Genomic DNA, 27667 nt, shown 5'->3' with positions numbered 1-27667 from the left:
GTCAGAGAGTGGGGAGCTGTCACTGTCCCTATCCCCACCTGTCAGCCTCTGAAAGAGCCGTCACAGACACCAGCACCACACGCTCTGGCTCAACCTCAAGACCAGCAGCTCCATTTGCAGTCGTGCGCACACACACATACACACACACCCACACACACACACACATATGCACAGATGCATGGTCACTCAAACACACACTTAGACGTAGTATGGTCATGGTCCTACACACACGCAAAAATACATGCACACACACATACTTGTTCATACACACACATATATACATACAGTCACAGTCACTCACACACACACACATAGACACATCAGCATCAACAGCAGTCACGCAGTGCACCTTGGACAGAGAGAGGGATTACACTGCACATTTATTTTATACATAAAAGACTATCTTGAAGAAAGAGGTGTGATAGGGAATAAACTGGAAGGTGGCTGTAAACATTATTGTGTCATTAATCACGCTGACAGCTGCTCCGGTGCCGAGCCCGTCACGCCGGGGATTCGCCACAGCCGAAGGAGAGGGCGGAGGAGGAAGTCAGGAATGAGCGGCTCCTATTGATCGCCATGACAAAACTGTAACTGACCCCCATGGCAATCCATTTCGGGAGGGCGGAGTGGGGGGGGGGGGCACGCTCCTGAGCTTCAACGAGGCCGTAATTTAAAACTGTGCCAGTGTTCCACACTTTGGCGTTTTTTTGTGCAGACTCCAGTGCCACAAGGGCATAGAGAGGGAGGAAGCCCGTTAAATATTAACGTGGAGGACGTGTGTTCCGTGCCTGTGTTTGTGATCCTGGAAATCCTTTTTACACGCCGATGCCCTGATGGAGAGGAACTTCGACACACAAGCCCATTTGTGACTCCAGTTTTCATCTCTCTACCCATGGAAATGATATGTATCGACCTGACACATCTGCACCAACAACACCAGACTCCATTTTTTTCCCCTGTCTCTTTTAAAGTGGCAGGATGTGAAGTTGTTGACTTAGTGAATATTATACTGAAGGAGTGATAACTGGGGTTGATGCACTTATATTTTTACACATTGAAGCGGTCTTGGTGTTGGCTGGCAACACAGAGAAATAATGAACCGACTTTAAGGTCTGCACATTAACGGTCTGTTGTGCTCTTGAGTCTTGGGAAATATATCACTGTGATTTGGGCCACCCAGAATTCAGGGGAATAGATATGAAGACAAAAAGGAGGACTGGGAACTTCTCCTGCAGTTATTATCAGTAGCCCAAAAGGGAGGCGACGTTGGCATACCTAATTAAACCGGGACAAAACAGCCTGGCATCACAGGGTAACTTTCTCTCCCCTCTGCAATTTCCTCTATACCCACTTTTCTTTTCTTTTCCTTTCCTTCCCCGCTCTGTCTCTCTCTCCCTCTCTATCTCTCTCTTGTGCTCCTTTTTTTCCCAGGCACAATAGCGTGTCCTTTGTGCCTCCCAGGGAGATGTTTAAAGGCTTTCTCCCTCTCCATCAAAGACACGCACGGTCCCCCAGCACGTGCTGTTTTTCTGTCTCCGCTGACTGCCATTTTGCGCCCGGGACGAACAAAAAGATCAAATATCGATCAGACACAATGACAGGCCAACAGAGAGCGCTGCAATAGAAAGATCCGGTCCATATCCGAGGACAAACACACACAGGGAGCCAGGGATGTGGGATAGCTCGGAAAAAGGCCTATTTTTTGGGCCCCCTCCACCCGCCCCCCTTACATACACGGATCGCCACACACCACACACAGACGCCCTCCTCCACAGCAGGCTCTGAATTGGATTCTTCAGATGACTCTTGGAGGGCGGACATGTCTTCTGTTTCTTTCCCTCCCTGTGCTGCCCAGTGCAGTAGCACAGCCAAGGACAGTGACACAGAGACATGGCTTCATTAGACGGCCACGCTCTCCCCCCAGCCCCCGCCACTCCCACCCTCTGTGGATGTTGATGCATCGGCTGATGTGGCGGTCTTTGGCTTGCTCAGCTTCTTCCGGCGTGCCAAGCTGTGATTGTGCCGGCGCGGACGGGAGAGCCCTGGCGCTGATTAATGAGGGGTCGGCCGGCGAACAGAGCGAGCGGTCAGTCAGCCGACGGGGAGGAAGCGCGGCGAACAGCGAGAGGGTCAGGGGCCAAAAGCGAGAGGAGGAAGAGAGGAGGGAGAAAATGGTGCAGCAAGGAATCTCTTTGCCTCTCTTCTCTCCCTCCTTCTCTCTCTCTCTTTCTCTCTCTCTCTCTCTCTCTCTCGGCCTGTGTCTTTGGCCTTAACTGGAATGTGGAGCCGTGTGGTAATTAGTCAGTCCAGCAGGCATCCGCTGACCTGCACCCTGGGTCCCTCCTCCTCCTGCTCTGTCCTTCTCTATCTGTGGAGACCCCAAACCCAGAATCCACAAACAGCTCCTCTTCACACACACACACACACACACACACACACACACACACACACACACACACACAACACACACCATTTTAAAAACAACCATCTTTCTGCATTACAACACAACATTTGCAAATATTTCAATCTAGCTAAAATACTTTCAGAATGAAGATCTTTTTGTCAGGGGGGAAAGGCATCTTTCTCTCTCTCCATCTCACTCTCTCTCTATCTATCTTGACCTCCTCTTTTTTACTGATCGCCACCATGGAGGCAGGAAGTCAGGCACATCGGAGGCCCCAGGCTCGCCTCTCGGCATGGATATGCCAAGGAAGGGATAAGGAGAGGGGAGGCCTGGGTGGGGTGGCGTGGCCCTGCATGCATACAGACAGGCTAGTGGAGAGAGAAGCCGCTGCAGGCAGGCAGGCAGGCAGGCAGGCAGGCAGGCACAGCTCTAGGCCTGTGGCGGGGGAAAGAGGGTTGCATAACAGCCGGGCACTCGGTGCTGGAGCGGATTAAAGAGGAGGACAGGGGAGATTGGCAGCGTGCTTTTGAGAGCAGCACTCTCAAAGTCCTTCTCCCTGGAAAGTAAACACACCCGAGAACACACTCAAACACGCACTCAGGGACTCACACACACACACACACACACACACACACACTCAAACACGCACTCAGAGACTCACACACACACACACACACACACACTCAAACACGCACTCAGAGACTCACACATACACACACACACACACTCAAACTCGCACTTAGAGACTCACACACACTCACACAATTGCACACTGTCTTTCTCTCACACATACATATTCCCTGCATCAGAGCCCACTCAAACACGTACTCACTGACACTGAAATCACACACACACACACACACACACACACACACACACACACACACATACATACATCCCCTGCAACAGAGCTCATCTGTGCCAAGACAGAGAGAGAGAGAGAGAGGGAGAGATGTAGTTTGGGGTGTTGTAGGCAAATCCCAGGGTGCATCCAGTGGACAGTGTTGATTTTACAGAGCTCTTCTTAAGAGATCAGGCTCTCCCAGAAAGACAGCACAACAATCTACAGCCCAAGGCCCAACTTGTCATCTCTCTCTATCTCTCCCTCTCTCTCTCTTTTGCTCTTGCTCTCAACAAACACTTTTCTACATGCACTATACAGTCAAAACCAGCCAACACCAGATAACTTCAGGGCAACCTCAGTGTTCACACCCAGCTGTGAGATCTGACATGCTAACTAACTCACTTATGTATCGACTGTATGCTACATGCTAACTAACTCACTTATGTATCGACTGTAAGTACACTCCACTAGTTCCACTAGATCCTCGGCTGTGAACACCACTGAGGAAAAGTCAACTTGAATGGTCTTCAAAGGGATAATAAGGCTGTCGAGGACATATTGATCAGGCCACCTTTCATCTTCCACTCACTGTGTGCTTCAGTGCCACTTCCTCATTGGTTCCCTGTTTGCTGAGAAAATATCATTATGTCTGTATGTCTGGGCATGATGAGAGGAGGCCGTGTGATCATCCAGCTTCATCCATATGGCTACTATGACGACTGGATGAATTCATTGGGTGGCTAATACTGCCATAGGCTTTGATGTAGCGTATGTTGACCTAAAACGTATGGGCGAGCATATGAGTATAATATAATATATAATTGACATAAGTGTTTGTTTCCGTATGGTAATGTGAGGGAGGGAGTGTCTCTCTCATCTGAGGTATTAAATATTCATTGTAAAGCAGGCAGAAACAGGAAGCTGAATGTCACTGGCCTGTGAGGCCACACACACAGAGGAAGTGATGTCACTGGCCTGAGAGGCCACACACAGAGGAAGTGAGCGGAGCGGAGACCTGCAGCTGTTTGGTGCAGAGAGCGAGAGTCACAGAGGTGCTGAGACACACACCCGCAGGACTCACTCAGCTAGAATCGGAGCGCAAACCCTTTTTCCAGCTTTGTTCTCCATTTTTCATTTTCTGAGCTGGCGAAGTTTTTTGTTATGCGCTTTTGAGAAATGATGGGAAGGGGGGGGGGGCTGTGCGTGGGTGGGTGGTATGGTGGGTTTTTTTGTGTCGAGGAGACAACACAGCTATCAAGAAGCAATCATGTCTTGACGGAGTGGGGCTGTGGACCATACACGAACAGGGAGGGAGAGAAATGACAGTCCGCCACTGGGTGAAACTCAAAGAGGGGGGAAAAAACACCAAGAAAAGCATTCCACCTACATTAAAGGGAGAAAACACACTCAACACAAACCTACACACACACACACACACACACACACAGTTGTATAGTTCAGCACTCTCCAGCACTGGAGCCCAAAGAAGAGGAGCTGAGAGCCACCCAGCCCTCCCAGACACCTGCGGAGTGCAGCGCTTTCACCGGCCGCCGTGTCTAATGGAGGAGGCAGCCCGGGCGCGCTGTCATGACTCACTCTCAGGACCACATTATGGCCATGGCAGATGGATGTGTGATGCACTGACGGCAGACAGCTCAGAAGACCTCGCCCCACCGCAACAGGCGCAGTATGGATGTGATCAAAGTACTCAGCTGTAGCTAATGTGTGTGAGTTTCCATCTCTCTCGCTCTCTATCTCTCTCTCGGCCAGGCAGCTGGATCTCAGATGAGAAAAGCCTCTCAGTAACCCTGTTGAATCTGACAAAAAAACACTCCCCAGCACTACTGTAATGGAGGTCTGAGATCAGTCACTCTGGAGAGAGTTGACAGTGTGCAACAGCTCTCTTTCCACTCACATCCTCCACCTGCTGCAGTGGAACATTGTCAGTTTAAGGGGGATGAAATGGAAATCTTCCCAAACAGTGAGAGACGGCAGGCGAGAGAGAAATAGTAACGCGAGATCACACTGGGCTAAAGTGAACTACGTCTTCATCTCACACGCATTCATCGCAACTCCCTCATAAATCTCTTTTTGATTAATGCCTATTTGCCTAATTGTCAACCCACAGAGAAGTTGCTGTCATCAATTCATCTTCAACCCGGTGTGGTTGTCATGTTTCTGTGACGTGCTGACTGTCGCTGGGCTACAGGACTGACTGTTGGACTGTGGGAGTGAGTAATGCTCCATGGGTCATGTGCCTCGCTCTCACTCTGGCCTGCCCTCGCCCTAAGTGCCCCTCTTTCATCTGGCCGACACGCCACGCTCTTTGTCATGCGCCCGGGCGAGGCACCATCTGGTTCAAGGCCGCGGCCTAGCCTCCCCGCCCCCCGGGTCCAGGCCCTGTCCACAAGCATGCTGGCCTGTACAAAGATGAAGAGGCGGGCGAGAGGGATATTGAAGTGCCAGCAGAGCGAAAAAGAGAGAGGGACCAGAGCTCTCTATTTGGCCCTCTGTTCCAGTCCCCCAGGGGCCCCTTGACAGCTGAGCCCCCCCCCCCCCCCCCACAGAGATCATGTGTGATGGGGCCCCCATAATCCACTCATCCGTCATCTTTACACATGCGCTTGGACATACTGCAGCAGAGCTGCGTGTGCCTTTAATTCTCAGTGCAGTTTCATCACTTGTGTGAGAGGTTTTACTCATGGGGCTGTGCCTTGAAAAAGCTAGTAGTGGTTAGCCTTATTAGGCTAGGACTAAACACGTGGGCCTCCCATTGTGCATGTGGACATCATTAGTGTCGGGAAAAATGCTAATTCAACCCTTTGTCCTGCGTTCTTTTTTTTCTTCCGAAGACAGAAAGACAGTGGCATCACCTCTGTATCTGTCTCTGTACAATCATTTGTACTGTGCATGCCTGACACATGGATTTAATAAGGTGGTGTGTGTGAGTGTGCGTGTGTGTGTTTGCATATGTAAGTGCGTGTGCATGTGTGTCTGTGTGTATGTGTGTGTGCTTATGCACGTGTTTGAATTCCCTAGGTCAGAGCTTTTCTGTGGCAAGCATATGTTACAGTATGTGTTTTGCTCTTGTAAGACTGTGCAGCCTCCGGCTTCGTGCCGCGCCGGTGGTGCGTATAGCCCAGCAGCCACCAAATAACCTGCATGCTGGTCTCCTCTATGTGCCTTAATGCGCCTCGCGTGACCCATCCAGTGCCTGGCTCCACCATCCCATCCCTTAAGCCCAGGAGGCACTAGGAGGAATCGGTGGTGAATGTTCGACCAAGCCACCTAGGGATGTAAAAGCTGAAACCTGGGAATACAGAGTCGAAACAAGAACAATAAGAATAGCGAAGTGGGGGCGTAAGGACAAAAACCACACATGAATTATGTGCTTACCCTTTCAGTGGTGCCAATACACATTTAGCCAGATGAAAGCGCTACTCACAAAAACACTGCACTGTATTAAATATGGAAGCGCTAGGCTCACGTTCTGGCTATGACACCCCTGGGCTGTGTGCACGCTGTGTAATGTGATGGGAAAGCTATTGTGAAGTCACGGGGATGACATTAATCATTAGTACAGAGAATCATGGCAACTTACTTTGAAGAGTTGGGAGAGCATGTGGCGATGCGAAGCGCTTTCAGGAAAGACAGTACACTGTGTTTCTGCGACTCCAGTTAATTGCATCAGTGTATCTGGGGAGGAAGGGGAGTGTGATCTATGGTTTCTGTCTTTTCTGTGGTTGAATTTTTTGTTATGGTCTGACTCTTTATCTGAAGCTGTACACCATGTAGTCAGCGCTGTTTGTCCTTGTGCAGTCCAGTCGGACTATGGCACAGTAGGGTATGCTGTTGTGTGGTTTCATGTGCCAGGATTGGTGAAGAGGTTCTATTATACCATGCTGCCAGTTCATTGCTTGATGACCTTTCGAGAGTGAATTCGTTCAATACCACCACACAGCCTTACCTGCATTCAGGCCACCCTGATTCCTTTAGCACCACTACACACAACACCATTCACGTGCATGCTTTGTGCTAGCTGTGTGCTTCCTCTGCAGGGAGTCAGCCAGGAGGCTGAAGGAGCAGGCTGTGCTCCAGGGCTCTCAGCACAGGCTCTGTGAAGGGGTTTGGATGAGACCCACAGGGCCAGCGCAAGATGCCCCAGGGGCTGTACAGTGCATGATGCTCCAGAGTTTATATGCATACCTCATGTGTCTGTGCATTACCTGTGTGCTCTGTCTGTGCGTATTATTTTGAATGAAAAACATGGATAAACTGCAGTGTCTCTACATGCTCTCACAGAGTAGTTTCACTTTCACTTTTGTGTGTGTGTGTGTGTGTGTGTGTGTGTGTGTGTGTGTGTGTGTGTGTGTGTGTGTGTGTGTGTGTGTTGTGATGGTAAACTCACAACTCTTAGGGTTTTCTTGAAGCTGAATCAGACCACGGCACAGGGTATCATCAGTTTAGTTTCCTGACAGCTCTGCAGACGCTGGATCAAAGTCGTACCGCCGGTCGGGTAATGAAGAGCGATAGAAATGAACAGCCCTACATAATCTTTCAAAAAAGAAACGGAAAGAAAAAGCACACATACATTACATATACATTTCCTTTAACATCTAGAGGTAGAATTTGTTATACCCTCCACATAACTCCAACCCCCTTATCCAGAATGGACAACACCTCTTGCCAAAAAATCTTATTGGCACCATCTTTTTGTTATGCACAACTTTTTTCTTTTTGGTAAACCTGTTCCCCAATCTCCTCAAGGCAAGTCCCTCCAACCTAGGTCAGCACAACCCTGGAACATCATAAAGCCCAAGGCCTGTTTCCCAATCTTCATCATTTCATCATTTTCAGAGAGCTTGAACTCGAGTTACCTCTCTCTCTTACCCCCTCCCTTCTCCTAACAGAAGGAGGGTGATGCTCAGTTCTGTTCAGTTGGGTCCACATTAAACACCACTTCATCAGTAAATTTCTCAACATGTGTGAGTATGGGAGAGAAAGAGAGTGTGCGTTTGTGTGTGTGCGTGTGTGTGTACAGAATGCAATGTGAACAGGCGTATGTGTTTGTGGACTCACATGTGTGAGTGTGTTTATGTTTGTGTGTGTGTGTGTGTGTGTGTGTGTGTGTGTGTGTGTGTGTGTGTGTGTGAGTGTATGTGGAGTCCGGCTGTCAGGCAGGGGAGACTGCAGTCAGTCGGGGGGAACAAGCCTCCTCTATCTGTCAGTCAGTCGCTACAGTAATGATGATGGGGGAGCAAATTCAGCACACCAGCATCTCATTACAGACACATAATTGGAGTTTGTTAAACAACAACGAGGAAAAAAGCTCCATCCTCGGGCCAGGAGACAAGGCCTCGTGTCTGTGTGTGGGAAGAGCTGCTCTCCTGACAGCCTGACAGCCAGGCCTGTTAGCCCAACACCCTCACCTGCCCTTACACCGCTGCCACTAGCACACGTGCCCAGCCCTATTAGGTGTCCACGAACTTAGGGGTGCAGTTTAAGATAGCACCAGAGAATCAGAATCTCTCTCTCTCTCCCTCTCTCCCTCTCTCTCTCTCTCTGTCTGTCGTCCTCCCCCCCCTCTTTATTTCACACACACCCATTATCACTTCTCAGTTATCTGCTTCTCTGTGTTAATACAAAACACTTTCTTCACCAAGAATATGCCCTAACTTCTAAATCAGTGGAGGGAGAAAGAATAGTTGTGTAGAACTTCAGAATGTGAGATTGTCTTTCTCCTCAGTGAAGGCCACCCATTAAGACACTTGTACAGGGTGCTGTAAATGCATTCTGACTGCAGAACTCCCTCACCTTAATGAGTTACAAAGACCTCTCTCGGTCAGCTATGCAGCTCATCAATGCATCGACTTCAATCACACACACCCTCCCTCTCTCTCACACACACCCTCACACACACACCGGTAGCTCAAGTGGCCATTAAAAATGCCATTAATTGAACCGCACATCAATTTCGTCTATGCCATGCATAGGGAAACACACCCTCTAGCACACCTGCTATTAAAACCCAACTCACATTCCCTCCATTTAACCAGGAGTGAAAATCACTATAATTACTGTCGTTCTTGCCGTGGATGAGTGTGACGGTCGGGGAGGCATGGGAAATGGTTTGACGTGGCAATCTAAAATTAAACACAACACACGTAAACACAAGCATAATAGCAGAAACATGCAATTACTTGTAATTAAGGCACTGAAATCTTAAGCAGTGAAGTCAATCAATCTCTTCCCCTGAAAGAAAGTGAGGAGAGAGAAAAACAGATCACAAGCGCTCTGACTTAATTAGATTTCTTTCCATCTCTCCCTTGCTGCAAAGCCAGTGGAATTTGTTTGTGGTGTGACAGACCAGCATTCACAAAATCATCATGTCACCCTCACAAAAAAACGCCCTTAGACAAATCTCCTTTTATGATGAGAGCCAGGAACAGGATGCTGCTTTTCGAACTAGACATGTGACGTTGAAATATCATGCAAGGTCGTAATCCATTTTAATATCTTATGACAGAATCTTATGTTGATAACTCTCTCTCTCTCTCTCTCTCTCTCTCTCTCTCTCTCTTTATCTGTCTATCTTTTTTCTTAACTCACTCATTGTATCATGTTCTCTGAGGAAATTGGATCTTACAAGTTCATTACTGGGCAAAGCCATTGCCTTCCTTGATTTTTTTTTTTTTTTACTGATACTGGGTATGTGATATTGTAGGCTTTAAATGGAGGCTGTCAGCTACAGCATGCTATGCCATCCTGAAACTGTGATGGAGAGCTTTTCCCCATGACTTGAGAGCTGTCGGTCAATAGCACATTCAGAAAGCACAACTCCTGGCCAGGTTATCATGTGGCTAGGATAGCAGGAACTTGAACAGGTTATCACTTGGCCAGGTTATCATGTGGCTAGGCTAGCAGGAACTAGACCAGGTTACCATGTGGCTAGGCTAACAGGAACTAGACCAGGTTATCATGTGGCTAGGGTAGCAGTAACTAGACCAGGTTACCATGTGGCTAGGCTAGCAGGAACTAGACCAGGTTACCATGTGGCTAGGCTAGCAGGAACTAGACCAGGTTATCATGTGGCTATTTGTTCACTGTTTCATTTCTGTCTGTTCTTTCTTGTCAAGTGCCACCCTCTCACTGAGGAGTGCAGACATCAACTGCCTCAGATGTGGGCTGGAGGATTAGCCTCTGGCTTATTTCTCGATGTTTCCTGGTGTTCACAAGCTCTGACCATTGAAGCCCAGTTCACTCTTGATGAGACCTTTGCAACTGTCTGTTCAGTAGTGGCATTTCTCATTATCACAAGCCAAAGACAAAAGTGGCTGTGCTATTTTAACTACACTTACAATTAATGCGATCAGGCCTTTTTTGTTTCGGGGGCAGAATAAAAAGCTCACAGTATGAGCTTTATGTAGGGATAATGAAAGTGAATATAGCTGTAGGCAAAGTAAGTAGCTCTGCTTGTATGTGAGACTCTTTGCTATGTTTTCTGATCTGATGCCAGTGACCATAAATGGTGACAGCGTACAGATAATTATCTCCGATTGGAATCTTTGATTTGCCTGTTTGTGTGTACTATGATGAGGACGCTTCTGTGCTGAGCTTGATCCACAAAACAAATTGGGGTGGGGCGGGGGGGGCGCTGTGTTCACTCATCCGCTCTCTTTCACTCAAACACAGAGGCTGTGCACGACTGTTGCCATGTCTCTGAATTATTGAGGCTATCCAGCTTTCAGGCACTGTTTATGCCTGCCACTTCAAACCAAACACTTCGCAAGAAACAACACAGCAGACCAGACAGACCATGACGCAGGGAGATCAATATTTCCCTTTTTCCTCTTCCAAATCAAATATCTTCTGGTTCTTAAATTGTATTTGTATTTATTTTGCGATTGACAATATCCAGCTCTGATTGGTTGGCACGTTCTTTCTTCTGGAGACGTCATGCATGCCTCTGTACGTACAGTAGTCATTCTTCTGAGAGAAGCATGATATTTGCTGTGATTCTTATGGGGCACGAGGCATGAAGACTGTGATAAGTTGAACTTCTGTATACTTCCCGTCTCTCCTCCGACTGCAACATTACTTTGACAGCATGACGTTGGGCTTAACTTATTTTTATCTGAGAAACGTGCTTCCAATTTTTTGTTTTGTCATTTTTAAAACTGGAGCAATCCGCTAAGCGAATTCCCATCAGAGAACTAAAAAGTTCACGTCAAAGAAGGAGGAAGAGAGAGAGAAACAGAAGGGGTGGTAGAGATATAAGGAAAACGGCAACACTTAACAGGAGATTTTTCATCTCAACCGAAAAGCACTCGCTGCACTTTCTCACCGTCTCAATTTCTCACTCTTGCTGGTGTCATTAGTTCCCGCGCTGAGGAGGAGAAAAGGATTCATTTTTCTCTTCCTCTTAGTAGAGATAGCAGTTTTTGTCTTTCCTTTAGATTCTCATGTTCACACACAGTCACACACACATGCTGGGGGAGAGCGGTAGGAAATCCTCCAAGGCTGTTTTTTTCCAAAACACAGTAGAGTTGTGCTTTCTGATGATCACCTGAGGCGTGAGCCTGCATAGGTTATCATCATAGGCATTTTCCACAGCCACATATCCAGCCTCTCATCTCATGGGTATCCATCTGGAAACTTTGGCCAGTCTGGTAATTCCTACTTTAATTAATTGGCTATATTTCAATATGCTCATGAACATGTTTTTGTTTTGCACTGCTTATTAAGACATGTAATCCCATCATACTGAAATGAAAACAATCTCTAGGTTGATTAGGTTGTAAAAAAAGGTATGAAGATGAGAAGAAGAAGATTGTGCTTCCATGTACACTTATGTTGGATTTGTGAGTGGGTGTCAAATACAAATGTTAAGTGGCTCAGAGAATTTGTGATGCATATCCCAGTATGGGGAACATTGCTGGATAATCAGCCACAGATGTTGTGGTGGAATTTATGCAAGATTAGTACATCCAATACATGATGTGTATAACAAGGTAATACTGGCCATCAGTATTGGAAGCGAATCTTCCTGCCCACTCAAGGCGCTAAGTACTAAGCACTATTAATCTCTAAAATTACAAACTCTACAAACACCTGCAACCTGCCGTGTTGAGTTTTCGTCTCGCCGACGTCTAATTGAATCAGATGAAGTGGCAGCCATTGTTTTTCTCTGCCTGGCATGCTCGACCCTCCTTGCATTTTCTGGCTTGCTGATGGATATGTGCCGTTTTTGTTGAGGCTGAGCCGCCTTTATCTGGGCCTGAGAACAGGATGATGAAGCATGCTGACTTCTGCTTGTGCAGCCGCTGATGATATGTGAGTTAACAACACGCCACGGTGCTGAGCGAGCTCAATTAACAACGCACTACGGGGATGAGTCTCCTGTGGGTGCCGTTAGACTCTTCCGTCCCTCAGTTAAACTTTGATCAATCAGCTTAGCAATCCGGCACTCTACGTCAACAGCAATTCATCTCCTTGACAGGGTGGGATGGGTAAAGGGTTCCACGGTTCCCAATGATAGACTAGTACTCCAGAGCTCCGTTCATGGTTTTAGTCTACGGAGACCAGAATAACTAACACAGCTACTGGAGGGGGGGAAATCATGGAACTATGACAGGTAAAACCATCTGTTATGACCCGATGTGCCTTTTCGTGACTGGTTTTAAATCATTTGCTTTGTCACGTATGACAGCAGATTTTGGGCAGAGTGCTCCAGCCCCAGAAAAAAACACTTAATATCGACAGCTCCAGAGCCCTCTCCAAAACGCAGCCATGCTTCCACTTTCTCAACACCTCTTCAGGATGTTAGCGGCGAGCGCGCTGTGTTTGTAAAATGAATCTGTGACAGCCCGAACGATGTCGGGTTATTCAGGTATTAATGGGAGGCAGCTTTATCTCCTTCCCCAGACTCTGGTTTGTCTCCCGTTCTCTCTCTGGGTGAGAAATTGCTCTTGGTTCGGCTCTCCAACTGTAATTTGCCTGTCTCCTGTCTCCTGCCTCCTCCTCCTCCTTTTCCCCCACCTGCTCCTCCCCCCATACCCCAATCATTTCTTCCCCGGCATCTCTTCTGTCACCGTTGCCTGCATCTGCCAGTGTGTGCCTGGGCGCCTGCAGCAGTGTGCTGAGCTCCTGAAAGACCCCATCAGAGGGAATCATTTAGAGGGGCCCGCTGCGTTTCTGCCAGGGCCTGCCCAGCCCAGGTCCCGGAGGTACACCGGACCACGGTGGCTCTCGGCAGGGGCTCAGCCGCGAGCTGGTGGCTGAGGTGAGAGCAGGGGCAGCAGCGGTGGAGGTGGCAGCAGAGAGGTGTGGAGATAATAACCCCAACGGGGAGATGATATGCAAGGCACAAGCGCTTTAAGAAGGAGGCTAAGTCAATCCGCTGTGAAGGAGGCTTCCATGGCGCATGGAGGGCATTACCTCCAGCTTATGTTCTTCTCTTCCTCTCCCTCTGTCTCATTTCTCTCTGATTCTGTGGGCCTCTGTCTCTTTTATTGAATTAATTACAAATCCAGAACAATAGTTTGAGCTGAACGTTTGGACACTTCCCCCTTCAGGCTGCAAGGTGCTACTTTTTTGTTGTCTTTGGATGAGAACCACAAGCGTGCTCTGCAGACAAAGAGCAAATGAAAAACCCAGAGCGCTGCTGGATGAGGGTGTGAAGGCTTGCTGACTGGAGCACTTTGAAGTTCATCTTCAGCATGGCGTTGTGGCTCGGCGTGACTCAGTGGAATCCCATAAGCTGCTGTACTATCTCAAACGTCCAGAGTCAGGGCTTGCTTTAATCATTACGAGGCACTGACTGTATTTCATCCTGAACCAAGCCCTCCCATGTCGCAGCTTTGCTAAACAAAACCAAATGAAGTAAACAGCGCGGGGGAAGTGGCATGAGACGGAAAGAAAAGGAAAGGAGGGGGGGGAGTGGATTTAGTGAATGGATAGAGGAGGAAGGAGAACTACGGAGGGGTGGGGGTGGAGGAGGAAGTAAGTTAGGTCTTAAGACTTCAAAAAAAGTATTGATCACAAACATCACCAAGAGAGCCAGCAGTGGGGATTACAATTCTATTTTAGAGTCTGCATTAATTAAAGACATATCTGTGCATTAATTAAAGACAGAGCTGTGAGAGAACATTAGCATGAAGAGGCATAGAGAAGGAGAGGGAGGAGTGTAGGCCATAACAAAGGTGAATATACTGGAGGAAGAGGGAGACCGGTGTGTGTGTGTGTAAGGTGGGGGGGGGGGGGGGGGGTGATACGTGAGAGACGTGAGAGACTGATTTCAAGGACAGCAGTAATGTAGTGGAGGGAATGCGTCAGAGACAGGGGAGGAGAGTCATTCTTCATTCACAGCAGAAGCAATATGAGACAGACAGTCAGATGCAATGAAGATGAACAGAGAGGCAGAGCGAGAGAGAGAGAGACAGGTGGCGGGCGGCAAGAGTGGGACCGATGGAGGGCTCACAAAGAAACACAAAGCAAATGGATTGATGGAGCCCAGAAGAAAACAGCCTCGCCTGGCCCTGAGATCTGAGCTGTGATTGAAGGGCAGGAGAGACAGAGAGCGTTGCTCTTTTCTCTTTCTCCCTCCTCCTCCTCTACGCTGGAGCCCTGAGATTGAACATGGGCTTCATTATGATTAGCTGGGTAGAGACCCTGGTACAGTTAATGAATTGACATTAAAGGAGGATCAATGGCGGTGCTGCTGGGGTCTTAGAATGTGCACTTCATGAAGGAGGATTAATCTCAAGATCAAGGTTCCTCTTTCCCTGCCTCCCCCCCCCCCCCCCCCCCCCCCCCAAGCTTCAAACCTCCAAACATCAGCTCCTTTTCTCACTCGCCTCTTTGTGCTCCAAAGATCACCTCACCCCCCCTCTCTGTACCGAGAGCAGGGAACAGTTGGTCTGAGCGCGTGTAGGTCACCTCTCACTCTCTCTCTCCGAGCATGTCTCTTCGAACTATGTAGGCCAACGGGATATGGCAGCAATGCTTAGGTCTTACTATGTTTGTCTTGAAGGCAGCGTTTGTTCCCCCTGCAACTGAGCCGATAGAGCTTGACACCTGCACAAGCTTACCTGCATGGGTTGAAGTGGGCTTGTGCGCTATGGCCTGATGAATGTTGGCGTGGTGACCGTGTTCTCGCTTCAGTGTCTGTGAAATGTAAATGCATATGTTGTGTAGGTACAGTCTGTCACTGCTTGGTGGGTAAATAGCTTGTGTCTGGGGACTCTGTGTCCATGTGTGTTTGTCTTGCCTGTTATTGTTTGTATTGCCTGTTATTGTTTGTATTGCCGGTTATTGTTTGTGTTGCCTGTTATTGTTTGTATTGCCGGTTATTGTTTGTGTTGCCTGTTATTGTTTGCTTACTGCAAATGTGTTCTTCATTATGTCTGCTGTGCATTTCCATTTGTTTGTTTGCAACGCACAGGGACTATTTGGGATTTGATATCTTCTAAATCTGTAAATTCAATATATTTAGCTATATTGAGCTGACACATCAACTACATATCAGTGTCACTGATATACTGTTCAACTGCATCAGTGTCCATGCAACAGCCCACTCGAGTGTGCATTTGGTTTCACCTGATGGCTATATTTGTGCTGTGTAGCATTATATATCAGGGAAGGCCACACAACATGTTTGAGCTAACCCAGCAACCAGGGGGGGGCCATAGGTCAGACCATAGGAAGCAATTCAGGCCACCTCCTTTAAGGTCTGCTGTCTGCGCTGATCAGTCCTGACGGAGCCCTAGCAGTGGTTCTGCCGGCCTCGCCCTGCCTTGCCCCACCTCGCCTCACCTTGCCTCTTCCCGCCGCTCCGCCTCACCTCATCCCAGCTCAGCTCGCCTCGCCCCGCCTCCCCTCGACCCGTCCCACCTCGCCTCGCCTCGCCTCGCCCCTGTGACTCATCTGCTAGTTGCCTGTGCTCCCTTAATAAACAACAATCGCTTGTTTTTGCCTCGTAGTTTCTCTGCTCAGCTGCACTCCAAAATAGCTCCCAGTAGTCTTTGTTTGGAAGCGCATATGTGTGTAGGCATTAACAAGTGTGTGTGTGTGTGTGTGTCTTCTTGTGAATATTCCAGGACTATTCCACAACATGTGTAGCACCAAATTCACCTGCGCTGAATTAATTATTAATCTCCAAAATCTAGGACACACAAGTGTTTTGTATGCACAGCAGGTGCAGTATACACGCATTTATTTTAAAAGCTGAGTATTTTAAAGGACAATTTCAAAGAACATGGGAAGGATGTCAATACCAGGGTGAAGTGAGCTAAAAAAAAAACAGAAGCATTCAGGCATTCAGCTATAGAAGAGAATAAAGAACAGCTGAGAGTCCGCCGACCTGATTGGAGGAGCAGGCTAGTCATGCTTTGAATGATTCATCACCAAGCTTTTACCTACCCCGCTCTCCACCAATTAGACTCATAGCCGTGGCCACTCAAGCTGTTGTAGGAAGAAGATTGGGTAACGGAGGTGTTTGACTGACCCAGTAATTGGTGTCTTTGTTTGCCTGATCTCTGACTTAACAACAAGCTTTCTCGGAGAATTAGCGGACGATGGGGGAATTAGGGAAGTTCAAAAGGATGCCTTCTATCCTGAGGCACTCAATTAACTTATCACTGCCTATGACAGAGCATTAAAGGGCGTAAGATGAATTAGCGTCAGGATTAATGACGGTAGTTTTTGAAGGGGATACTGGTGATTAGCGCGTGACGCAGCATAGACTGGTTTATCCCTCCAGGTCTTTTTGAAGGCAGGTTGCGGGAAGGCCATCTTGGCTCTAACGGCTAGCAGGCTTGCACTGCCCAGCTGGAGGAACAGGAAGCTCACACAAAACTGGAGCCAGAGCTGCCAGGACAGCCCGGCCTGAGATGACGATGAGAGACAGCCTGTTCTGCCTCGAGGCCTCAGACTCAGCCTCATTTTTTACAGGCACACAGTTAGACGAGAGGCCTTTTGAAAGATTGGGGATTGAAAGTGTGTGTGTGGAGTCCCTCGACTGAACCCCATCATGTAGTCTTTTTACATTAAAACAAGCTACGCTGTTGAAGAATTAGCTTGTTAGTGTTAGCACTTGAAGACAGCAGTGAACAGCCTGGGAGTCATCATTGTGAGGGAACTGTTATGTGTATGGCACCATTAGCTGAGACATGACAGTTGGCATATGATGATTATTATCTGAACATATCCAGTCTGTGATGGACACAATGAGAAAAAGGCTGCATCCTAATCACTCAGCCAACTCATCATGGGCAATTCACTTGGTGGCTAACAATTTAGCATCCTCATCAGCAGAGACGACATGAAAAATACATGTGTGAATCATTCCCAAAAGACTGCTCTTGGACAGCTAAATATCCTAGTTGGCTGAACAGCAGGAGTGATAGGAAGAGAGGGGAGAGAAGGAGGTGAAGAAAAAGGTGGGGAGAGCCATGTATATTGGATTAATATCCACTCAAGATCCATTAAAGAGCCTTAATCGAAAGGCAGGTATTAACAGCTGTGTATTCCTGAGTAGTCCGCCTCTGGTTCTGCCTCCCTGCCCCTTTAAATCCTGCTTTAATAAGCGACTGCCTCTGCCCGTCCCCACCGACTCCACAAATCTTCCCCTTTTATTCCGCACATGCTCCATATGGCTCTGCATGCTCCCGAGCAGCTAATTTTAGCTCCACTGATCCCTCATCCTGAAAAACGTCAGCTTGTCTCTTGCACAGTCTTTTCCTTGCTTTATGCCAGTTGGTGTGCGGGAATGTGTGTGTGGGTGTGTGTGTCAGAGGAAGAAAGAGAGAGAAAGTGTGTATGAGAGAGTGGGGAGGAATTAGGGGTTGGAAGGAGGTAGGAAAGGAGGAGATGTAGTGTTTAGAAACGCAGCACACACACACACACATACACACACACTCACAAACACATTGTTATTCTTGTGAGGCATCACTTGCAGGTGCGACTGACTCAATAATAGGATCTCATGCTCACACCTGTCCCAGTGCTACCAGCTGATTTTCCTCTCCACACTCTCTTTCTGCTGTCTATTCTAAACCTCATATTCACTCGATTTTTGTTTTGGTTTATTTGTTTGTTTATTTTGGGGATGGTTTTGGCATGGCTTTTGAGTTATTTGGCCCAAGCGTTGGTCCCCATATCAAACCATGGTCGTTAAAAAAAAAAACATCAACAGTGACACAGACATCAATAATGAAGCATCCAATCTGGTCCATTTAGTTGAGAGAGTGCTTTGGCAGACCACAGCCCTGTTCCCCAGTCTAGGGCCCCCAGCACACTCCTGTAATATCACCGCCGGCTCCACTGGGCGCCGTTAAACGCCACTGGAACGCCATCAACGCCTCCTTTTATTGTTGACAGTGAATTTTCGACCGCACAGCACCAATCTCCTGTGCTTACGCAGTAAAAGCTGCTCACACACACACACACATCGTCACGCACACACACACACACACACAAATGCAGGTACACAGAGAAAAGATGGCCTTCAAAAGTACACAATAGAGTTATATAAGGTGGCAAAATGATTTTATAAACGTCCATTTTCTAGTAACCTTCTAGAAACATTAAAGGAACCTTGTTTGAGCTGTTGTGCTTTTTGTGAGCTTTTTCCCCTCTGCCTACTGTATGGACGGTGAGGGATGCATCCTTCATTCCTTCACTGTCAAGACCCCTCTGTCCAATCCCATTAGAAAACACTTTATTTGGCATGACCCACATGTCATGTCAGTGCATGTTTGTGTGGATACTTTTGACATGACAACTGACACGTGATGGGTGTTACTTCCAGTGGTTTATAGATTTTGACTGCCCGACTGCAGCACACACTCTCCCAGTGGCTGTTGCGAAATGATGGCAAAACAGAGACCGTGTCCTCACGGAAGTCTGTTGAAATCAGCTCTTTATTCCGGCAAAAAATGACCATCTTTGCAGTTCTCCTGCTGCCCCTGTGATGCCTTTCCCAAGGATTTATTTTGCACCCCAAGGCTGAGAGCAGTAGAAATGTAAAATGAATATGAAAACAGCAGCTGTGTTTTTGGGCCATAGCTAGTGCTGCAGTGGGGATGGGATCTGCACAGGTCAGTCTGGTGGAATTTACACCTCTGGTTATTGGTTCTAATGATTCACAACAACAAGCCCTCCATAGTAGGAGTATGTCAGCTCTTGTGTAGCCCACAACCCTAGGCTGGAGGTGCAGTTAGCATAGGAGGTGATGTTGATGTATGGATGCCTTCTTCTTCACTTGAGTCTTAATGGCACTGTCTGAAGGATTCAGGTGAAAATTTCAGGTTAGCAAAAGGATGAATTAACAAATTAAGCTGCGCTTTCATTTCACTCAGAGATTTCAAACACAAAACTTTCCCCATATGCCTTAAAAGGTTTACGGTTGAAAGTGATGTATTGCTTCTGACAGTGTAACTACTCCCACACTTAGCTGCATTTACCTCGTTAGTCAGCCTGAGCTTATAACACACAGGGGTTTCTTCCTTCTGCACAAACTCAGAAGGGGAATAGAAATGTAAATAGTTTTACAGTGTTATAAGGAGTAATCAAAATGTTTCATAGATCAAAATGCATAAATCTTTGTGTTATAGTGCAAAACCTTATTAACTGTGGATGAACTTGCCAGCTCATGCTTTTGAGGCAAACCAGAGACTTTCCATTGGTTGTTTATTAGTGTATTCTGAACTATCTGGGCCATTGCCACCTCCTGTATTAAGTCCTCCTTCATAATTAAGTGATAATTAAGCTGTTTAATTGAAGCAATATTGTTGATTACTTTAATAATTACTACCAATTAAGTCATATAGGGTGGTCAATTAAACCTGCATTTGTAGTAAGTGCTAATTAGACACTGATGTTTACATAATACTGAGATGGACACAACAGCAGTTTTCTTTCACAAAAAATATGACCGCCATCTTAACCAGGAGGATTCATTTCTATTTTTTCTATTTGCCTTGTTACAATCCCTTCTGTTTTGTGTATTGAGTGCTACTAGCACTCCATGTCATTTCCACTTTTAATCAGATTAGCCATTCTTGCATTCACTCTCAATCCACACTTTCAATTGGCATTCAGGTGAACCTTCTGGACACAGCCGCTCCCCCATGTCGAAAATCCATACAAAACAGGCAATAGCTCATAAATAAACACAAGAATTAGACTCAAAATCTCCTTCTTCTGGTAGCTAGGAAAAGAAGGGACTAGTCCAATCAATATGTGAGTTTATTGCTGTGCCATTACTTTGTTTGGGCAGCAGCCCTTTTGGAGGAGCATTGCTATGCACCCCCTGCAGTGGGGAGGGCATTATTTATGGCCAAATGAGAGGAAGACTGCACACAGGCCAACGCTTATCAGGGTCCTTAGAGAGACACAGGAAATTGAGTTTGTCCGGTGTAATGGTGGGAGAAGTCACGCCAAGAGACAGACAGAGCGTTTCGCTCCTATTAGCAAATATGTGTTATTCATGAGGGCAAATTTAGTGTGAACTATGTTTCATTGATATTCCACGCAGTGACTTTGCAGTTGTCTGTCTCGGGACCATAGCCATTTTATTTCCATTCTTTCCTTTATTTATTTACCACACCACCCACCCCAACTCAACAATGGGGGGGGGAGTAGAAAAAGATGGTGGTGGTGTCAGGATGTTGGAGCAGGGGGGGCCAAGGTCACAAGGGTCAAACGTCAGACTCAGTCACCAGCTGATTAATCATTTCAGCAAAACAAGCCATCACCAGATTATCATATAAGCAATCTAAAATGGGACCAGTTGCCTCCACTCCCTCCCTTTAGAGAACTTCAAACACGCATCATTTTTGGCAGGGCATCATTTTTGGCAGAGCGAGAGCTGCGGTGTGGTCAGAGCCGCTCGATAAACTCAATTCAGAGCCGAGCCGAGCCTCATTGGGAGAGGAGATAATATGATAATGCACCTTCACCGTTTCCATTTCCATTTTGTGACAACTGACTGCCTTTGTGCTTTCTTCTTGTCTTCCGTCATCATTTGTCATCCTACTGTGGGGCTCATTCACTGTTCCCTTAATCGCCCCCAAAAAAATCCTAGATTAGTTGCGATTCTCCACTGCTCCGTTCTGTTCCTTTAGCTTTCCTTGTCACTTTTCCTCCTGAACACCTCCCTCTCTCTCTTTTTCCATCCCAGCCTCTCTTCCTCTTTCCCTCTCTTCCTCCCTCTCCCTCGATCTAAGAGGGTGTAAATTGCAGTGTGTAAGTGATCCAGCTGGCTCACACCGGGGCGGAATCAGGAAGGTGATAGGTGTGAAGCAGCCTGTCCCTGAGGGCTGAAACTTCATTCACACTGGCAGCAACAGCATCAGAGCTCCTGCCCCCAGCAGCAGTGAACAGAGCTTATGTGAGAGGCAAGCCCTCCCACCCTGGAGAGGACAGATCCATACTACTCGTGTTGGTCTTGTACTAGATCTGTGGTCCTACCGACCAGCTGGTAGATTATGGTGGCAGCGATGCCAAGGTCACATCCTTGTGGATTCTGTAAAAATCCCAAAGGCAGCTGACCCTGGGAGAGGTCTGGCCCACGTCCGGTGTAAATTAGGGTCGGATCCATCTTGAATCGAATACTGTCTTGGAAGTGTCCACAATAGTGCTTGAGGATTTGGATAAACCCAGCCGCTAAAGCACTTAGTGTGAGGGACCTTTCCCAGAATAGAGCTGCTCCATACACTGCAGCTCTTATGTCTTCCTGTACATTAGAGGCCACCTACAGGACTGCGACAGCAGTAATTAAACATCCAGCAGAGGAACACAGCCCTGGAAAAAGGAGAAAGACAGGAGGTGTGCAGGAAATAAAGAGCGATCTTGCTGGGGCATCCTCCTTTAGCACATAGCTTACAGATCCACACAGGGACAATACAGCTGCAACTCCACCATCTCTGGTCATTCTTCAATTGAAGTGTTCAAGCAAGACCTTTTCCTAGTACTGCAGGTAATAATACAAGACTATATACAAAAAAACATAAAATGGAGCTTCAGTGCAAAACTAATCACAACAACAGTCAGAGGAAAGTTGGGAACAGAAGATGGAGGATAGAAGCATCAGTACAGGTCATCCTGAAAGAGTAGAGTCATCTTACTAGCCCAGTGGAGACGTTAGTATAATGGCCTGAGGATAAACTTTATAATAACCATGTCTGAATGAGTCACTGATTGCGCTGTGTGTCACACAATGCTAAGTGATGTGTGTGAAAGAGTTCAAAATCAATACTGGGAGGGAGAAAAACAACACTGTGTTTTGTCCACACAAATACAAGTGCAATTGTTCCCCCACCCAGCAAAGAGCTGCTTACCATGTCCTTTTGTGTTTATTTGTCTGCCTTCCAACCAATTTTAATTTCCCTAGAGCAATCCAGCCCTCTTCCTCACATTTACACAACGAGCAGGTGTCTCGCACAATACATCACTGTATGTAGAGAGAGACAGAGAGAGAGAGATGGGGGGAGAGAGAGAGATTGGCAATGCTCTTTGTAAGATACACTCTTTCTCACTTGCAAAGTCCATCTCAGTGATATTTCCACCTCACTATTGCATACTATATTTCTTCAATCAATTCAAATCAAATCCTTTCCATCTTATCACTGTGGAATTGGGTCCTCAAAGTATACTTCTGGTCTGATTGCTTTCACTGATTGCATTTTAGAGATGACCGAGATATTGCTACATGTATCAGCATGCATATTGAATTTCCCAGGATATTCCTGAATGCCATAGCCCCATATACAACTAAATTGTGTGTGTTACAGTAATACAAAAACCCTGAATTAAAAGATCACGTCAAATCAGGTCAGTCATACATCAACGCATCAACAATGACTACAGCATATCAAAATTGCAAATTAATACACGTGGACTTTTAAAAACAGCTACAAAATACTCCAGCCTTTGAAGGGATTTTTCCTCCCTTTTTTTCTTTCTTGAAAAGCTGCCAAATGGAGAATTTGCCGACATTTTTTGCAAACCATGTTTAATTAGAGGCAGAAAATGTCAGCAATGCAGAGAGGAATGAAACCTCATATTTCTTGGCAGTAGAGGGGAGTAAAAAGATCCAGCGGCAGATACTGTTATGTCAAATATCCATGTTGATGAGCACATTACATAGTTTGGAAGACAACTGAGTATTTCACCTCTTACTTGCCTGGATTGTCTCAACTGTACGGCTTATTTCATTCAAAGTAACACACCACACACGCCACACAACAACAGAGTACACAGCGCACACCAACAGACAACAACGTTCTGGCCATGAAACAGTTACAGTTTTGCACCACCTCATCAGTGGGCCATGACACCTCATTTACTGCGGATCACCATATTTTTGCGGTGTGAACTCAGTGGGTTTGCCTGTTGAGCCCCAATTGGTAGGATTGGAGACCATATTGCATCAGGACAAACAGGATTACACAGCTTCTCAAGGGAGTCGGCCGCTCCACAGGTGAAGCACAGGGATCCTGCTGCTGTCATTAACCGCAGAAGGGACTTATCAGCAAAGGTCAGCAAAGGCAGTCGTTGAATGTCACAGCTTAGCCAGACTTGGAGGTGGCAGACGCACAGGCAGAGAGAGAGAAAAAAGCATCGCGTGGGTTAACAAGCATAGCTTTTGCAAGACAATAAGTTTCCATTCCTGACTCCCCAAATGTGAAATCTTAGGGATTACAACAGTGCTAAGTCCTGCATTGATTCTGAAATGAATGGCAGAAATGACGCCCGGAATAACAAATTCCAGCACCCGGAAGGCTTTAAGAAAATGTGAGTCCCATTGTGGTGAAATATCAGCTGCAACCGGGCGCCACTCCGATGAGCGTAGATAAGTCACACAACACAGCCTCAAGGAACCATGACGGGATTCAGCAGGCGTTTTAGAACTCTGTTTAGCAGTCGAGCAGACTCAAGTAAAAATCCAGCCACCCGTTTTCCTGCCCCGTGATTGTTTTTCGCGGTTGTATGCACCAGATTCTGTGTATGTGTGTGTGTGTTTTGTGTGCGTGTGTTTGTGCATCTGTAAATTAGTTTCAATGAAACATAATGCACTAGAGAAGACATCAACTGAACTCCACAATAGTCAGAAGTCTCTCTCTCTCTCTATCCAGAAAATCCATCCTGCATTCACATAATGCAAAAAGGTCTTACCTTAGATATGATCTGAGCATACCATAAAGATCCGTGCAGTGTGCTAGAGACACACACTACACACTGTCCTGACCACACAGAGGGCTTCTGTGCCTTCAACACAAGGCTTAGACTCAGAGTAAAGGGCAGAACAACAAACCAAAATCCCTCCAAACTTGTGGGGTTTGAAAAGGGTGTGCAGTCGGCCAGCAGGTCCTGTGGTCCTCCCTGTGTCATGCATCAGTAGAGTTTCTCAGCAGTATAAATACACCTGACACGGCATCTCCCAGCACCTTCCATCACCTCCGTCTTTGTCAAGGCTGGAGCTCTCCATCATCGCTGTATCCATGTCTCCTTCACACTGTTCCAATCCCAAGCCACTGCATCATATTGATCCCACCGCTTGCACAGGCCTCACTTGCTCACTTGCCTTTGTTTCCTCTCTGGTATATACTGTATTTATGGAGAAACTGGTGTGTAGTATGTGAACATGGTGTGTAGTATGAGGAATCTGCTGTGAGGGGGAAAAAAAAGAAGAAAAAGAAAAATGAAACAAAAACAACTCTCAGTAGGCCTCAACCATGACTGATGTTCTCTGCTTGTGTGTGTGTGTGCATTTGTATGTTTGTTTTCATGACTGATGTTCTCTGCTTGTGTGTGTGTGTGCATTTGTGTGTATGTTTTCCGAGCAGGCTGCGGGCTGGAGTTCCTGCTGGTGTTTTGGGGTCTGGAGCTATCCTGGTCGTGCCCGCGCCACTGCATCTGCTACACGGGGCCCAGCACCGTCAGCTGCCAGTCCCACAACTTCTTGTCGGTGCCCGAGGGCATCCCGCCGCACAGCGAGCGCATCTTCCTGCAGAACAACAAGATCCACCGCTTGCTGCGCAGCCACTTCAGCCCCACCACCGTCACGCTGTGGATCTACTCCAACAACATCACCTACATCGAGCCCAGCACATTCCACGGCTTCTCCGTGCTGGAGGAGCTGGACCTGGGGGACAATCGGCACCTGCGCTCCCTGGACTCGGAGACCTTCCGTGGTCTGAACCGCCTCCACGCGCTACACCTGTACCGATGCGGCCTCAGCGTGCTGCCAACGGACATCTTCCAAGGCCTGCGCAACCTGCAGTATCTCTACCTGCAGGTAAGCATTCCCAGTCTTTCCTTCCCCCTTCTCTCCCTCCTCCCTATTTCAACAGCATGGTGTGGCGCATATAACTCTTGAGAGTCAGGAGAATTCAATGACTGCCTTAAGCGCTGAGGCTCATATTGGTGGAATAACATATCCTCCATTGTTATTTCATTGCCTAATAAAATCTCCCATTAAGTCCCAGGACATGGTCTGATTTGTGTTGTTGAGATGAACGATATTATCTCATTGTTCTCTCCCTCTCTAGGACAACCATTTGGAGTTTTTGCAGGATGACATCTTTGTGGACCTGCATAACCTGAGCCACCTGTTCCTGCATGGCAACCGGCTGTGGAGCCTGCACCAGAACACCTTCAGGGGCCTGGGCGCCCTCGACCGGTTGCTGCTCCACCACAACCGGCTCCAGTGGGTGGACCGGCAGGCCTTCCACGACCTGCGGCGCCTCACCACACTCTACCTGTTCAACAACTCCCTGACGGAGCTGAGCGGCGAGTGCCTGGCCCTGCTGCCGGCCCTAGAGTACCTGCGGCTCAACGACAACCCATGGGAGTGCGACTGCAAGGCCATGTCGCTGTGGGACTGGCTGAAGAAGTTCCGCGGCTCCACGTCAGCGGTGGGCTGCACGGCCCCGGCCGACACCGTGGGCAAGGACCTGAAGCAGATGCGCAAGGAGGACTTCCCGAACTGCTCGGGCTCGGAGTCGCTGCACCAGAGCAACACCTGGGCCAGCACAGATAAGGTGTCACTGAAGAAGGAGCCCCCGCCACCTCAGCCCCAGCCGCCGCACACCAGGCTCCACCACCCCCACCACAGTGGACAGTACCCCTCCCCGCCCTCACCCCTGCCCCACCCGCCCACCTCCATGAATGGGGAGCATACTGGTTCAGGGGGTTTGCCGGGTGTGGTGCCCCCGCAGAGGTCCGGCGGCCGCTCACGGAACTGCACCCGCCAGCGTGCCAAGGGGGGCAAGGGCCGGGGCCAGAACGAAGTGCACACCCTGAATGAGATGACCGACAAGGAGTATCCCTCACCTGACTTTGGCGACGGCAGAAGTGGGAAGCACGACCCCACCACCCCGGATGGCTCCACCCCGCGGAGGAAGCACAAGTGCACCCCTCGGACCTCTATGGGACCCCCTAGTGGGGTGCAGCAGCCCACCGACTGGGCACCTCCGCAGTGGCGTGGGCCTCTCCTCTGCAGCTTGCTGGCTGTGCTAGCGCCCCTAACCACGGAACTCATCCTGCGCTGACCACGCAGAGAGAGAATCATGGCCATAAAATGACAATGACAATGACAATGCAACCCTCCGACCTGCTCTGCTCTAGCTCCACCCCTGGAAGGCCTGTGTGTGCAAATGTATGTGTTTGTGTGTGTGTATGTGTGTGTGTGTGTGTGTGTGTGTGTGTGTGTGTGTGTGTGTGTGTGTGTGTGTGTGTGTGTGTGTATGTGCACTCTGTGTGTTACTATACCATTGTGTAAGGAGCTTTTGCCATTTTTAGACTCTGAACTAGACCTATTACCACTGAACATCCAATGTGAGAAGCACTCACAGTATTATGTAGGAGTCTAGATGGTGAAGAGGCAGAGGATCTGGAGAGGCAGGACACAGACCACGCTTGCACTGCCACAGTTGCCATTGCAGTTGATTTCTCATTTCGTGTTGTCTGGTTTAATTCTTGTACTGTTCATGATAGGTGTGTGTCATTAACTGTGAGAGAACTAGAGAGTTCCAGAGCGGGACAGTTTTGTTTTCTTTTAGACTTGTGTTTCTCAGTCTACGAATAGCAGGAAAATGCAAATTGACAACTTTGCGTATACAAAATCGGACTACTGTCAAATCTAATGCCAAATGTGTTTATCAGTCTGTTGCCAACATAATTTTTTTGCTGACATTAGTAAAAGGTAATAGAGAAACAGGACTTATCAGCCAGGGACTGCACATTCCGCTTCTCACAATACATTGTCAAAATTTGTCCTTGCAATAGAACTCACCGCAGATAGATATACCGACCATATGGCATCCATTCAACCACACTCTTATTTCTTATCAGTCTCACATTTTGCTGGACCATTTTTTCCCCCTTGTCTTTTCCAGGAGCTGTTTCAGGTCTCC

General features: G+C 47.7%; 1 protein-coding gene across 1 annotated transcript in view; it reads left to right on the top strand.

Annotated features, from left to right (window-relative positions):
• rtn4rl1b (reticulon 4 receptor-like 1b) overlaps positions 1 to 26803 on the top strand; it is a gene marked incomplete at its 3' end in the record, with an annotated part of 111050 nt that extends 84247 nt beyond the window's left edge. The window contains exons 2-3 of the mRNA XM_080844690.1: positions 25097 to 25548; positions 25802 to 26803. Of these exons, the coding sequence (XP_080700816.1) occupies positions 25097 to 25548; positions 25802 to 26803 (1454 nt within the window). The remainder of the gene's footprint in view (positions 1 to 25096; positions 25549 to 25801) is intronic.
• Positions 26804 to 27667: the final 864 nt, after the last annotated feature.

This window comes from Sprattus sprattus (genome assembly GCF_963457725.1).
Source record: "Sprattus sprattus genome assembly, chromosome: 9".
Classification (NCBI taxonomy): domain Eukaryota; kingdom Metazoa; phylum Chordata; class Actinopteri; order Clupeiformes; family Clupeidae; genus Sprattus; species Sprattus sprattus.
Note: the sequence above shows the minus strand (reverse complement) of the source record. Positions and strands in the feature narration are given on the sequence as shown.